This window comes from Pollachius pollachius (genome assembly GCF_949987615.1).
Source record: "Pollachius pollachius genome assembly, chromosome: 11".
In the NCBI taxonomy this organism is placed as follows: Eukaryota; Metazoa; Chordata; class Actinopteri; order Gadiformes; family Gadidae; genus Pollachius; species Pollachius pollachius.
In genome coordinates this window covers 20,412,760-20,428,169 of record NC_136944.1, presented here as the reverse complement: position 1 = coordinate 20,428,169, position 15,410 = coordinate 20,412,760, and the positions used below count along the sequence as shown (strand labels likewise).

At 46.5% G+C, this 15,410-nt stretch overlaps 2 protein-coding genes across 3 annotated transcripts in view; both read right to left on the bottom strand.

The window, feature by feature from the left end:
- crebbpb (CREB binding lysine acetyltransferase b) overlaps positions 1–6,819 on the bottom strand; it is a 38,962-nt gene extending 32,143 nt beyond the window's left edge. For both annotated transcript variants that reach the window (XM_079746639.1, XM_079746640.1), the window contains exon 1: positions 6,000–6,819. In XM_079746639.1, the coding sequence (XP_079602765.1) occupies positions 6,000–6,087 (88 nt within the window). In that variant the 5' untranslated portion in view covers positions 6,088–6,819. The remainder of the gene's footprint in view (positions 1–5,999) is intronic.
- A 3,254-nt stretch (positions 6,820–10,073) lies between these two features.
- adcy9 (adenylate cyclase 9) overlaps positions 10,074–15,410 on the bottom strand; it is a gene marked incomplete at both ends in the record, with an annotated part of 30,977 nt that continues 25,640 nt past the window's right edge. The window contains 6 exons of the mRNA XM_079746184.1: positions 10,074–11,376; positions 11,884–12,026; positions 12,362–12,521; positions 13,141–13,349; positions 14,607–14,709; positions 15,208–15,410. The exon at positions 15,208–15,410 is cut by the window's right edge and continues 65 nt beyond it. Coding sequence (XP_079602310.1) covers positions 10,074–11,376; positions 11,884–12,026; positions 12,362–12,521; positions 13,141–13,349; positions 14,607–14,709; positions 15,208–15,410 — 2,121 coding nt within the window. The remainder of the gene's footprint in view (positions 11,377–11,883; positions 12,027–12,361; positions 12,522–13,140; positions 13,350–14,606; positions 14,710–15,207) is intronic.

Sequence of the window (15,410 nt, the reverse complement as noted above, 5' to 3'; positions counted from 1 at the left end):
CTATATGTCATTGGTTCTTGTACATGAAATCGTTTAGACAAAGTATTTTTTAGGCCTGAACAATGAATTCAACATTAAATTGAAATCGGTAGGTACAAAAATTTCTGTTTTATTTTAAAAAGCGCTGCATACTAATAATAACAACTCTATACATAGAATAGTCTTACATATTCTTTCCATTTCTGACGATTTGTCATCCTGAATGGCCCCTGTTTATAAGCTCCCCTATGAAAGGCTGAGATACCGCACAATGTTCCCACTCTCAAAGAACCACATTATGATGGTAACCTAAAGTTTGGCCTTGGCTAGTGGTCACCACTGCAAATAAATGGTTGCACCTAGGTCGCATCGGTGCCAGTAATAAAAGGAAATATGTATTAGTGTTCTCCCCAAAAATGTCATAGTGAAACTGCTCCACCATGCTCCTTTACTGTAACACCGTGTAACTTTAGCTGACATTGTTGTTTTAAAATGAGTCTGTATGCTGAACTGGTGAGTTTATATTCCAGGTAAGACGCGTCACTGAAAAGGGTGGTTTTTACACTGTGCAAAGTTTTGATGACATCGCATCGCTAGTGCAATTCGAGATAAAAGCGTGCAAACAAAAAACCTGCACTATTCTCGATGAACCATGACCAGAAGGAAAACATTTATTGTAACTGGATAGTAATAGCCAAGTACCACCATGTTATTATTTTCAGTTTTTTCTTTGAGAAGGAAGAGTTGGCATGTGAGGAAGGAGATGTGAGGCACTGGTGATAAAATTAATTTTGAACTATGCAAGAAAAACATGTTTGCCATTTAAGAGTTCATCTTTTAAAATAAATGTACACAGGTGGATGGTGCAAGACAAAAGACATGCCAATACCAAGACAAAACGGAGAAAAAAGGGCGCAACCAAATTAGTCAGGATACCACCAAAGGAAAAGTTAGTGGTACTATCGCAACAGTAGAAAGACAACACACACACACACACAGTAGAAGAAGTTAGTCTTGATCCCTTGTGCTTGCCTGCTTGTGGATAGCGCTATTGCTGCTTTCAATTTAATTCAACAGAACACATTTTCTAGTTTGTGATCATTTGAAGTAGGGTTGCACCGATGTATTGGAAGAACATCGTAACGGCCGGAATTCGCGTTGTTGACTGCCATCGGAAAATAAGATGACAATCACCGATGGCCAATGTTTACATGTTTAATGCTTCCTCCTCTTGAAATGTCACTGGAACATGTCTTACAAACTGCATATGGCTGATCTTTCACCGAGACAGTGAAATACTCCCACACGACATTTTCTTTCACTTTTATTTGTAAACAAACCACACGTGCGCGCGGCCGGCTTTCTTTTTCTGTCGTATCACTCCGCAAGCGTCCTCGGTTGCTAAGCGACGTCAACGTCTTTGGTGGACTATTTCTCAGCTGATCAACAATACGAATGCTGGTAACAAATAAATTGTAAAAAGACACACCGTGTGAAGTTATTTTTTTGGCTATAGTTTCCATATGCTAAAGGCGTGTCTAGTTCAACCTCATGCAGGCTGTGTTCAGTAAAATAAATAGCGATCTGTTGAAATAATTTTGATGTTGAATGTTGATGGCGCAGTTGTTGAAATGAACAGATTGATTTCATACAAATCATAAAAGCCTCTCCCTGTGTCATTGTGTGTGCGTGTATACGAGGTGCGTGTCTGCGTGCGTGCGTGCGTGGGAGGTTAGGGTTTGTTTCCCTGGCAAAAAAGGGGAAATAAACAGTCCCTCCAGAAAAACGCGATTATGCAATCGCATAATCAGCCAAAGTCTGCATATTCATGCGGGGGCTGCATTTTTTCAAATATGCCGCACTTTCACGGCATAAATTGCCGATTTCCGCGCAAAATATGTGGGCTTGCATGATTTCATAATCCCCGCATTTTCGTTGCAAAAAAGTCACATATATCTTAGCAGAAAGTTGAAAAATGTTGCGTTTACTTCAAACAAGAGCAGCCATTTCCCCCTGTTGCCATGGGAACGTTATGAAGTGACGTAATTACGCGACATGAACGTCATCGAAAAGCTGCATTTTTCGCAAGTTCACGCAGTTTTTGCAAGTAGCCGCAATTTCATCGCACAATATTGCATAAATATGCCGCATATTTTTCACATTTTTTAAGAAAACGTGCCGCATAATCAAGGATTTTTGGCCGCAACAATCACAAAAAAACGCCGCATTTTTCTGGAGGGACTGAATAAACAAAAAATCATCGGTATCGGCATCGGCTATCGGCCAAATTGTTATTTAAAACATCGGTATCGGCCCAGAATTTCACAATCGGTGCATCCCTAATTTGAAGTACTCTATACCATCGGTTTAGAAGCAGTGTGTCTTTGGAAAGTTTGACACTGAAGCTCTGCCATAACAGAGACAACCTTCGACCAATGAGTGGATCGTAAATCTTATCTCATCGTCATTGCGGTTGAAGCGTTAAACCATTCACGAAATGAACCACTTAAGAAATGAAGGAAAATAACACGCCAATTCAAAATATTGACTTGATTGTTTTTCCATGGTAGCAGTATATGTCTCTGAAGAGCTGCATGGTGGTGCGAAAGGGAGAATAGTGGAGCAGTAGCACTGGTACATTCTTTGGTGAGAACCATGAATAATAATACGTTTCCAGAACACAGCCACCCACTTATGTGTCGACCAGAGTCGACGGACACCAAATTTGTTAGCGTTGTTGAACTTGACAGCGTTTCCAGAACACACAACCCGAAAAATGGTAAAGAAATCTGGTTGTTTTTGGTGTGATAGTACTGACGTTTTTCAGTTGGGTTACAGAGGTGCATTTCCCAGCCCTACCTGCAGCTGCATCAGACACTACTGGCTGCTGCTGATTAGCTTACCGCGATGTTGTGTGCAGTGAGAAACACTAGATTAGTCCTAAGCTCCTATGTATTAGAGGGTTATACAATATATCGGGCTGATATATATTGCTTGTCCAATAAACTGGTCGGGCTCTAGTCACAAAGCATTGCAACTGCCACGAGAGAACATCTCCATTTTACGGTAACATAAAGAGGACAATGCTGCTGGTGATTCATCCAGCAGTATCTCCACGACCGCAAGTCCTTTATCAGACGCACTTGAGACGGAACGGCAATAACAAGCGGCAGTGCGTGCCAGCGAGAGGGGAAGAGGGGAGAGAGAGAGACAGAAAGCTAGAGTGAGATGAGGCAGAGAGAAACTCCCTCTCGAATCCTTCACTTTAACCCCTCGTCACTTGGACCAGATAATTTCCCTCCCTCTCTCACCCTTGCTCGCTTGTCGTTGGGTAATCATGAGGGACAGCCCGGCATTGCTAAAGTAACAGATGAGATTTTAATGGCCTGGGCATAACGCAGAATATACTGTTAGCACTCTGGCGACACACAGCATTTGTTCAAATGACCACCAATCAGCCCAGTGACGATTAGCTACACTACTATATAGAGATAGAGAGAGAGTTCCCTTTGCAGGTATCTCCCAAGCGCTGCCAGTGTAGCCAATACAGAACTAGCATCACATGGACATCTAGTCTCTGTGGTAAGGGGTGGAGGGGAAGGGGTTTTGTTTAACAGGGAGAGGGGAGGGAAAATGGCATGTCTATTGAGGTTTGGGGGCTCAAACCCTTTTTGGAACACAATGTCACCCACCTGCCCAACCAACTCCCCGGCAGCCTTCATAAATCCGTTCTGCTTCAGCCAAACATTAGCCGCAGAAAAGCCAGAACAAAACTTGCACAACTCCCCCCTGCCAACATATAGTGGGTGGAAGGTGTGTGGGGAGGAGGGGAAGGGAGAGATTTCATGCTTGGCCGCACCTCTGCATGAACCGATGTTAACAAATCCGGACTACCGTTCGCTCACCCATCGGACCGTTGCCCGCTCAACCGGGCCAGACCAGAGCAGGGAATGCCCACCGGGTGGGCATTGGTGTCAACGCTGCCTGGTCCTTCACACAAACGACTACCGCTAGGCTCGTTCAGCCATGAAAAACACACAAGCCTGACACCCTTAGCACTGGAATATAGAAATAAAAAATAAAAATAAAATGACACTGGCACAGAATGACACTGGCGCATAGTCACCAAAAGATACAGCACTCGAGTTCCACGCAGAGATTTAGGTAAAACATTAACAGCAATCTGGATTCTAATCTTTGGCTGAATGAATAATGGGCACTGGGCTGTAGCGGAATGAACCAAGGCAGGGAGGGGTGTGTTGACGCTCGTTTCGTTCGACAGACAGGCTTCACTCATAGTCAGAGACTCATAGTTAGTCCCTCGCGCTTGATCATTTACTTCCTCATCCCATCCCGTTTCTGAGTCGGTCCACAAGCAATGAACACACACTCAGAAAGAGAGCAGGAATAGGAGACAGCAGAAGAAGATAAATAACACATCTTGTGGTTGGTATGCGCTTGTCTTTTATGCATGTCAATAAAACGCTCAAACTTGCAACTGAACAGGATGATGGAAGTCCAATCAAAATAAATCTAAATCACAAATCTAACAATGTGTTCATGATGGTCTTCTGGGCACATGTCATGTCAGTTGAGCTGGGAGGACATCCAGGACTACCAGAGGAGCAGGTCTTCAGAGTGAAAGCCAGAATACGTTTGCCACCTAAGCTTTTTCTTTAGTGCAGCATTGGTAGCAACAAGTCCGTGCAACGATCGCGTAATACGAACGATTCTAATTCAACCGTATCAAAGTTTGGGTGTTACACGTTGAACGGTATAAAAAGCCACTTATAGGACAGAAAATGATTGTTTTAGGACCCCGGCGGCATCTCACGGCAGTAGGGGAGTTTCGGTGTCATCGGGGCGTTTTATTTCCCAGTGACAGCTCCTGTCAGCCCGGCTGAGGCGATGAGCTATATCGGCCAGAGACCCTAGCTGGAGATTCTGCGTTTGCCAAGAAGAAATACAGAGCGACAGATAACTTCCCTATATCTTTCCTGTGGGTAGATGGTGGGCCCATGCTCAGTCTTCACTATCAGTATAAGCCACTCAACCACACAACTGACTGACTGGCTGGCTGGCGGGCTGTCTGCCTGTCGGGTGAGGCTGAACTATGGGCTGCTGATCGCTCCTCCCTCCTTCAGGGACACAGCACGTAATGCACAGCTCGCAGGGTTTCCCCAGCTCTGCCTGCTACGTAACACGGCTCACCCCGTGCCCGGCCGGGCCGAGAGGATCCCGCGACAGGACAGCGACCAGTTCCGCATCCGTTGCCCACTACAGGAATGTCTACGAGTTCGGGATATGAAGACAAGTCAAACCCGGTCGAGGACATTACTCAAAAAGGTCTTACGGATGCCGTAGCCCCGACATATAGTGGGACGGTCGCTTCCACAGCGATCAAAGATTGATGAGGCATCAGATCATAGTTTGCAAATGTAATAAAACAACGGGAGTCTCATGGAAGTGGTCGAGCTGTTTCTTTCGTAATGTGCTGACCCGCAGGCTGGTTCATAATCCTTAACCGCAATCGTGTAAGCTTGTGTGGTCGGGTGACTTGGGTCCGATTGGAGAGCAAAACGCACACGTTGTGTTTTCCCACGTTAAACCCAGACTCAGACACACACCTACTTTCTAGTAACGAGACATCGGTTCAGAACACGACAGAAGTTCAGCCACTATCCACTGGCCTCTGTAAAGCGGTGTGTGTGCATGGTCAAACTAGTTGCAAAGAAAGCGTGTGCACACACACGCCAGAGACACGTCAAAACACCACCAGTTCCCTCCTAGGAGCTTCAAACGAGTAAAGTACACGACCCAGAAGGGACTGTCAAGTTACTGTGTGTGTGTGTGTGTGTGTGTGTGTGTGTGTGTGTGTCATCAGAGTAAAGACAACCACTCCACACACACACACACACACACACACACACACACACCAGCTTGATGTAGTTTTAGTTTAACCCACGACCACTTTATGTCTGATGGACTCCTCTTGTTTACACATGTGTTCACATCCTTACCTGGGCCATCCGACGCCGGGAGAGCAGGTGAATTAAGCTTGGGTCGCTTTGCATTTGGGGGTCCAACATCCAGCAAATTGTCGGCCATTCTGATCCCTAATAGAGTGAGTCAGTGATGATGTGAAACAAAATAAAGGTCCGCCCGCTTCGTAAACGACGGGTTTGTGTAAATCTCTTCGTGAAAGACTCGGTGAGTTGGTTTAGCTGGCAGGACGGCGAGGCGATCGCCTCTACAAGATCGCAGCAAAAGAAGGGCAACAGCGCCACGCTTCGCTACAGACAATCACCCCATGATAATCCAACACCCACATCATTATCCGAAATAATGACGTCCAAGAATCTACCGTTTTTTAAGAAAAATAAATTAAAAATACTCAGAAAATGGTTAACGACGCGCGGTCCGGTCCATTTCTCCACAGATCGGTGGTCTCACGTCTGTACCGAATCATTTTTTTTTCGCAGCCGAAACGAACAGCCTTAAATTATATTTCCGGCTTCAATAAAAATAAGAAAATTCCACAAATATTTCCTGTGCCTTGGATTATTTTTAGCGAGGCTGTCCGCCGGTAAATACATCGGCTCGGAACGAAGATACGGCGACCAGCGGCGCTCACTAAAAGGGAAACCGAATATACAGGAGGCTCTCCAGACGACAAAACCCGACCTAATCCTCACATGTTTGCAATAATTCCGCCCGAAAGACTGAACACATCGATGCTCTACACGAAAATGCCGTTTATGCCCAGTCCGGATGGCTCGAATCGGTTTAAAAAATAATGCTCTCCAGAAATACTGATTCTGAGCCGCGTCAAGATGGCGGCTGTTGATTCCTCCGATACAAAAAAGTTTTTTTTCTTTCCAGCTAGACGGTGGGGGGGAGGTGCTGCCGTGCTATCACGCCCTACGCAAACCTAGGTCCCACCGTGCGTCATGTTGACGTGCGTGTAGTGGCCCACAGGGGGCGGAATAACCCCAGAAATAATCCCACTAGACATGGTTTCCTTCTAGGGGGGGCCTACGCTTTTATGCTTGTTTAGACGCCAGCATATTTGTATCACACGCAACAAACTGTTGAGTGCAAGCTTCTCAAGTGGCCACTTCGTATCCATTAGTGTGTTATTTGTTCATTGCATTCTAAAAGCAAATGAAAATGGCGGAAATGTAAACGCAATCTTGCATTATTTTGAAACACAGAACAAGAGGGATTTGGATATACAAACAATATGCAGTTTGAGTGCACAAATCCACAAGACATCATATCCTCAAAGCTGGCTTTATTTGAATTTTAAACTGCATAGGCCTCTTCCCAAGCATGCTACATACAAAAAGTCGAACTAACAGAAACATTTCCTTTATACACAACTATAGGCTTAACTAGAGGGCCTACAGACATGAAGTTAATTCTCATCTTATTTTGTTTTATAGTACATATTCATAACTAGACACTACATTAAAAAAGATGTATGTTGTTAAAGCCTATTCGAGATGGGACACGGAAAGCATTGTGTGTGTTTGTGTGTGTGTGCTTGTGTGTTCATCCTCCTTGTATTCAACCCTCGCACTATTTTACAAACACATATAAGGGGGGTAAAAGCGAGGGTTAAAGTAGTATTTTAACTCTGTTAAAAGCCTCGTGCCCATTAATTCATTATAAATCAAGCAAATGCATGTGTATAAATGATAAGAAAATGCCTGAACATGAGGTTATAGAAAAATATAAAGTAAATATACAAAATGAATTGCTCGGAAATATTTACTTTAAAAATGAACCGATTACCCTTCACAACTAAATCAGTGGCTGAATTTTAAAAACAGAGAAATCATTTTTAAAACAGCAATTACATTCTTTGGCTTAAAAGTATTTCCTAGTGTGTCACAATATTGTTCACACATACATCTCAAACCAAATTCAGAATATTCCAAGTTCATGAAACTTCAATAGTAAACGTTTTGAGCTTGTTTCTATCTTAAAGGTTGTCCTTAAAAAAAAAAGGTTTTCCCTCTCTAACTCTTTATATTAAATATAAGTTATCAAGCTAAATCAATGGAAACACAACAACTTATTTCCTGAAAGTTCATAAAAAGTGGTTATTGAAGAAACATCTGAAATAAACACGTTTGTATTCTGCATGGCACGCTACTAGAGCATTTACCTTTTCTACAATACTGATGAGATTATATTAACATCCAACTCTAAGATACTGCATGGGTTCTGTGCTCAGGAGTGAAGAGAGATATACCATCCAATCGGATGACGTTTCAAATGGATTATTGCACTTGGAACCGCTAAACCACAGGTCCTTATTTTACCGGACAAAGGTGACTCCTTCTCAATATTCTCCATTTTAGTGCATTGGAATAAAGCAGTTGTTTGCATGTAATTTCATTCATTTGATGTTTGCTATGATTGCTTCAAACTGTATTAAAAACAAAAGGCACAGTTCAAAGTTAAAGGCGCATTAGCTCATGTTATGGGTTTTTTCTGCAACAAAGAGGAGAAATATTTTCCAGTTATCACGTTGGCTTAAGCTCTTGAAGATCTGCAATCTTGGGAATTCAAGCAGAAAACTAGTTATGAAGAGAACAGTTCAAAATTGAAACGTTTTCAGAGGAGGCTGAAAGGCACTATATCTACACATATATGGTACTTAAGAAACAATTCGCAATGTGGTATTCAAATTGCTCTACCTAAATAAAATTACCTCATACTGTGTATTTTTGTAAAGCCATATTAGTATTTTAAAATCGAATCGAAAGCTATGACTTGGTTGACACACAACTACATCGGTCAAGCGCTCATTCAGGACGTGGCAAACATTTCAAGAAGAAGACGTGGTATTCAAATCAATGCAACACACTGCTTCTGAGCACACTGCTCCAAGAGATGAAAATACAGACCGAAATAGGGAAATCTAGAGTTTGCCTGCTCTAATCTAACTTACTTCTAAATCTAGGGTGCTCTCAATTTAACCAAAATTCGGTGAACTACATGTAAATACTCGGACTGCAGCGGGCCCATCCCTGGTAATGCATCTACCATACCATGCTAGCATTATTCTAACAGAGGACATACAGCCCAGTACTAAGGTAATGCAAGTAACAAAGGCCAGAAAAGTCCACAACCTGTAAGGATTCAATCATCCTTTTTTTTTTCTATCTCACTCTGTAGACTGTAAGTCTCGGATAATGTCTAACCCCATATTGCCCTGGGCCAGGGTTTGAACAAAACGCACAAATACGTGTACACAGAGACGAATATGCATGCACACATCCACACACACACACACACACACACACACACACACACACACACACACACAGACACACACAGACACATACAGGCCAGATCAACCCCCTAAATACTTCATGTTTCCCCCATCAAAGTTATCACTGTTTGATAAATAACATAAAACATTGTATGGAGGTTTCACATGCAAGTTGTACCCACACATTGTAATCATTTTGTAACATCCATATTTCCAATATGCATATGATCCATGTGTTTCTTCATTGGTTAAAAGGCAGAGAAATAACACTGTAATGAAGCCGCACAACAACCGACAAATAAATGTAAACACAAAATAAAACCTTTACCCTTTTTTCAACGTGAACGTCTTTCTATCTATCCCTCTACCAACATAGGCTTGTTCTATTCTAAAGGCACTTTACAGACAAGGAATACAAAAGGTCAAAACATAAATGTAGATTAAAGGTATTCAAAGCAATGAAGTAGGTTTGGTAAGAGGCAAGGAGATTCTTCAAATCAACCCCTGCATGGATGTTCCCGATAACCAGTGTGCCCTTCCTGCCTGACCTTTCACCCCCTTATCACGTTTTCCTGTTTGGCTGTAGCCCCGAGTGAGCTCTTTGATTCTCTCTAAGTGTGCTCTGTCTCTAGACATGGTAAGACCCATTGGCCACCAGTGCAAACGCAAGCAAGCGACTCAGAGCTTCAAGAGCTTAAAGGGCCAAGACATGAAGAATATAAGTGCCATTGTATATAAAAAAAAGTAAAGTTTGGTAGTCAGTCTAACGTCACTGTACAAACCCTCTTCACATTTGATCCTTTCCTCGTCATTGTGTGTCTTTCGTCAACGGTTGCGGTATACTTTGCTGAGCTAAGGAAGAGATGACGGGATCAGGGTTGTTGGCTCCTATGGCTGTGACCGGCAGGGTCGCCAGGGCAAGTGTGGCCCTCTTGGCAAGGGAAGCGTCCGCCCTCGGTACGTACTCCGGCGCCTCTCTCCCGTGGCTGGGAAGGCCGTGGCTGGGAAGGCCGTTGCTGGCTCCGAGGCCCGGGTACGGACCGGCGTCGACGCCCGAAACGCCGACGGCGATGGGGTTCACGGCCAGGCTCGTCGCGGTCACCATGCTGGCGATCTCATCCGTGGGCGAGCGCCCGATGCTGCCGTCTACCTGCGCCCGGATCTCTGGCGACACCGACAGCTGGTACTGCGGCACGGGGCCGCTCTCGCTGCTCTTGGGGTACAGGAAGGTCTTCATCTGCCCCTTCCCCTTGACGTTGACGGTGCCGCGGTAGTCAAAGTCGTACTCCATGCCGCTGAGCACGCAGTAGCTCTCCTCGCTCACCTGCACGCGGCACTCCACGCCCGTGGTGTCCATGCGGCTGGCGATGTTCACCGTGTCGCCCCAGATGTCGTACAGCAGCTTGGTGGTGCCGATCACCCCCGCCGTCAGCGGGCCGTGGTTGAACCCGATGCGCAGCTTGAAGCCGAAACCCAGCATGTTCTTGTTGAAGTCGTCCACCACGTGCATCATCTCCAGGGCGAACTCGAAGAGCGCCCGCAGGTGGGCCTGCGGGTGGGCCGTGTCGGCGCACTGCTGCGTGTTCAGCCCTGAGGCCGCCATGTACGAGGCGCCGATGGTCTTGATCTTCTCGATGTTGCCGAAGGCGGGCTTGCGCAGCAGCTCGTCGAAGTCGCCGATGAGCTCGTTGAGGACCCGGTAGCACTCCTTGCCGCCCTCGTAGCTCTCCTCGTAGAACTCGCTGAAGTTGACGATGCTGGCGAAGATGACGGCCACGTCGTCGTGGTTCTTGGAGTAGCTCTGGGTGACCTTGAGTTGCTCGGCGACGTGGATGGGGATGATGTTGCGCAGCAGCCAGTCGGCCTGGTCCCTCATGTTCTGGATCTTGATGCGGTGCTGGTCCGCCTCCACGTTGCCGTGGTAATGGAGGCGGTAGCTGACCTCGAACTCGCGGTTCAGGAACCAGACGAGGAGGAGCAGCAGGGAGAAGGCCACGCAGGCCTCGGGGCCCAGCAGGTCTTGGGGGCGGGGCAACGGACAGGGCCGGCTGTCAGTCACAGCCGCGGACACGTTGCTGCTGCTGCTGCTGTTGTTGAACGGGTCGCCTGACCTGGATGGGCGAGATGGAAACAGTTGTCGCTGAAGTTTGCAGGTGTCTTTAAATACACAATAGAGGGGGTTGCGTGCCTGGAGAGCCAACACGTTTAACACGCGTCCCCCAAATAGGTCCGTGCATTAGTCACAGTTAAGTGCTGTCTGGTTCCCAAGCGGTTCTCTGAACGATTGACTAAGCAAACGAGCAGAGGAAACAGTGGGAGGAGGAGGAGGAGCGAGAGGCATTATTCTAAGGGGCCAAATGATAAACATCTCCAAACCTACGTGGGTATCACTGATCTACTCTTATCACTATTTTACTCACCAAAATACGAGGCTGTTGGGATCGCTGAAGGAGGGAACCGCAAAAAACACACAGAACAAATCTCAGAAGATCCTTAACTTGATTTAAAGGATGCTATTTTCCTCACCGAGTTCCTTGTTTCTAATACGTAGCAAATACATGCGTGTTGCGTGTAGTTTGTTTAACAAGCGTATTTCCAGTCCATTCGTTGGTCCCTACCTGCAGTGGGGGGCGAACAGCAGAGCCATGAGCGCCGAGCCCACCAGGGTGGCTAAGGCGGAGCGGATCCAGTAGCTGAGGTGGCAGAAGTTACAGTACTGGATGATGGCGATGATGACGGCGCAGCAGGTGAACATGGTGAACTAGGACAGAGGGGGAATCACCCTCCACGATGAGAAACAGAATACAACCAGAGACAAAAGAACATAGCCATCTTTGCATATTCTCATTCTAAATGATTTCATCTATTTTTAATCTGTCTTTAATGTAATTTGGCGGCTGCCGACACCCACATTTCCCATCTGGGATCAATACAATTAAATCAGATGTTAGTTCACACCCACAAATTCCCGAGTTAACAGATCCCAATTCAGCCGACACAGAATAAGCAAGTAACTCTAAAGCCTCCCGGTTCCATTCCTGTGTGATGTTTCCCCGTATGAAGGTGTAGTCCGGCGTTGTGCCGGTGGAGGTCTACCTGGATGGACAGGTGCATGTTGCAGGTGACGTGGACGAAGACGGCCAGCGCGGGCAGGGACACCAGCACGGCACCGAAGAGGTGGCGGGGCCACCAGCACGACGCGGTCCGCATCAGGTACCGGGTGCAGCTCAGCACACAGTCCAGGTAGAACGCCATGCTGTGGAGGGGGAGAGGGAGGGCGAGAGAGAGGGAGAGAGAGAGGGAGGGAGAGAGAGAGGGAGAGGGAGAGAGAGAGAGAGAGAGAGAGAGAGAGAGAGGGAAAGAGAGAGAGAGAGGGAGGGAGAGAGGGAGAGGGAGAGAGAGGGAAAGAGAGAGAGAGGGAGGGAGAGAGAGACAGGGAGAGAGGAAGGGAGAGGGAGAGGGAGAGAGAGAGAGAGAGAACAAGAGAGAGAGGGGGGGAGAAAGAGAGAGAGGGAGAGAGAGTGAGGGGGGAGAGAGAGAGAGAGAGAGAGAGAGAGATAGAGAGAGAGAGTCAATACACAATATGGTGGATAGATATTTTCACAGGAACAGATAAAGTGAGGCAGCAAGATAAAGTGCGCGGCGCAACATTGTATCTCCTAGATACAATGTTGCGCCGCGCAGCAGCCGGTACAAATGGGTTAAGGCTAACCTTAGTTAGCATCGTGTAAAGTTAACCTGCGTTAGCATCACGGCTAGAAACATTAACAGCGAGGCCCATTCCAAAAATCATCCGCGATAAAGCTAACCTGAGTTAGCATCACGGCTACGAGAGAGAGACAAGCCGGGATAATAAGCACAGAACGCCCCCCCACCGTATGGCCATGAACAGGGCCAGGAGCTCCAGGAGGGCCAGCACGGCGGTGGAGGCCAGCGGCAGGGCGGAGGGGCCCTGCCCGGACACCAGGGGCCGCAGGAAGCAGGCCAGGGACAGGGCAAGGAACACCCAGCAGCACAGCAGCATGTCCAGGAAGGAGCTGAAGGTGGGGCTGGTGAAGGTCTGGACGGCAGCCTGGCTCTCCACCTGGAGCCCAGGGGGGCACGGAGAGACCAGGGGGACACGGAGAGACCAGGGGGACACGGAGAGACCAGGGGGGCACGGAGAGACCAGGGAGAGATCAGGGGAGACACGGAGAGACCAGGGGAGACACAGAGAGACCAGGGAGAGACCAGGGGAGATCAGGGGAGACACGGAGAGACCAGGGGAGACACGGAGAGACCAGGGTAGACCAGGGGAGGGGAGGGAGAGACATTCGAGATTCAAGATTCAAGAGTTTTATTGATCATATACAAGAAGTGCAGTGAAATGAAAAGCGGCAGTGCCTGCAGAGATTGTGCAACATTCAAAATATTAAATTTAAATAAGGTGACAAATAGAATAAAAAATAAGAAATAAAATAAAATTGAAACAATTAGCCCTATATAGAATAACAAATCTTTAACCGTTTAGAAATAGAAAATGTGCAGAAAACAATAAATAGAGGTATTCAGGTCCAAAGGTATGACAGGAATTATGGGGTTAGGGTTAGGGTTAGGGACGGCGTAGCCTTTGTTGCAGTATTGTCATAAAAATATATATATATATACACAAGCCGTTTCATTGAAATGACATTTATTCATCAGGGTTCATCATAACAGGCCTCTCTGGGATTCTTAGGAGGAGTTGAGGGCTCTGGGTTTTTGCAACTGCAACCTTTTCTTTCCCAGGACAAGCAAAGGGGTTGAACCTACAGTTGCCAGAAGCAACTTAACTTGAGCAGGCCTCAAGTTTATGACCCACCTGTAATACATTTGATAAGCATGTCTGTCTTGCAGCTAATTGACTTATCTTAATTGGTTCAAATCCACTTCATCTCAGAAGTACAGTCGAACCCTGCTGTATATTCAATCAGGTACTCTTGACTGCACCACCAAGTTTCGCCCAGTAGAGGACAGTAGAGCTAAAGCACCAAGGCTGGCGGCCCTGCAGTGGCAGGGCCTTGTCTTTGCCGCAGTCCTGCCTTGTCCAGGCCATAGTGCAGTGCTCAAGGGCCCCTCAGACAAGCCACAGACACAGAGATGGCAGAGGGACGGATGAACGCTGACACATTGCGGGACAGTCAGCCACCATGAGCTAAATATCACCTCCCGTTTGATTTGACTCAACCTGGTGGTCAGAGTCAAAGCTGCGCAAAAGGATGCTAAGCAGGCAGACAGATATAAAGTTAAAGATTTAGACAGGAATGGAGGAAGAACACACACGCATGTACACAAGCACACACAGACACACACACACACCTACCTCTTTCTGGTAGCTGCACCTGTAGGCGGATTCCAGGCTCTTGTCGAGGAAGGTGTGACTCAGCTTGTTGATGGGAGGCTTGTAGAAATAGTCCTGCATCAAGCTGTCAAGACAGGAAGAATGATGTCACAATAAGTAGAGAGCCAAAACAATGCAACGATCAAGAAAAGACATAAAACTATACAACAATGTAAGTATAGCAATAAGAAGGGGAATAAATATTTACTAGGCTGTGTACATCAATGCAAGTATAGCACTAAGTAGAGAGACACAAAACTATACAACAATCTAAGTATGGTGCTAATTAAAGGCATACGGATGACAGTGTGAGGTAGAGACACAAAACTGTACTATACTGTAAGTTGGGCTAGGAAAGCAACAACATCAACAACATCAACAATAACACCAACATTAACACCAACAACAATAACAAATCCAACACCAACCAATATCAACACAAACAACACCAACAACAAAATCAACACCAACACCATCAAATATAACAACACCATCAACAATAACAACAACTAGAACACCAACGTCAATAACAAATGCAACAACAACAACACCGACAACACCGCCATGAAGCCCCGCCCCCCACCTGTCCTCTTTGATGACGTCCACAAAGTGGGCGTCGCTCCTCTGGCGGAAGTTCTTGGAGCGCAGAGGGATGAGGGCGGCGTGGTCCATGCCGGCCCCCATGGCGCCCACCGCCCCTCCGCCCACACACCACGTCTCCTTCTTCTCTTTCTCCTGCAGCATCTCGCACAGCGACGTCTGGCTGGTGGTCAGCGGCTCGGGCCC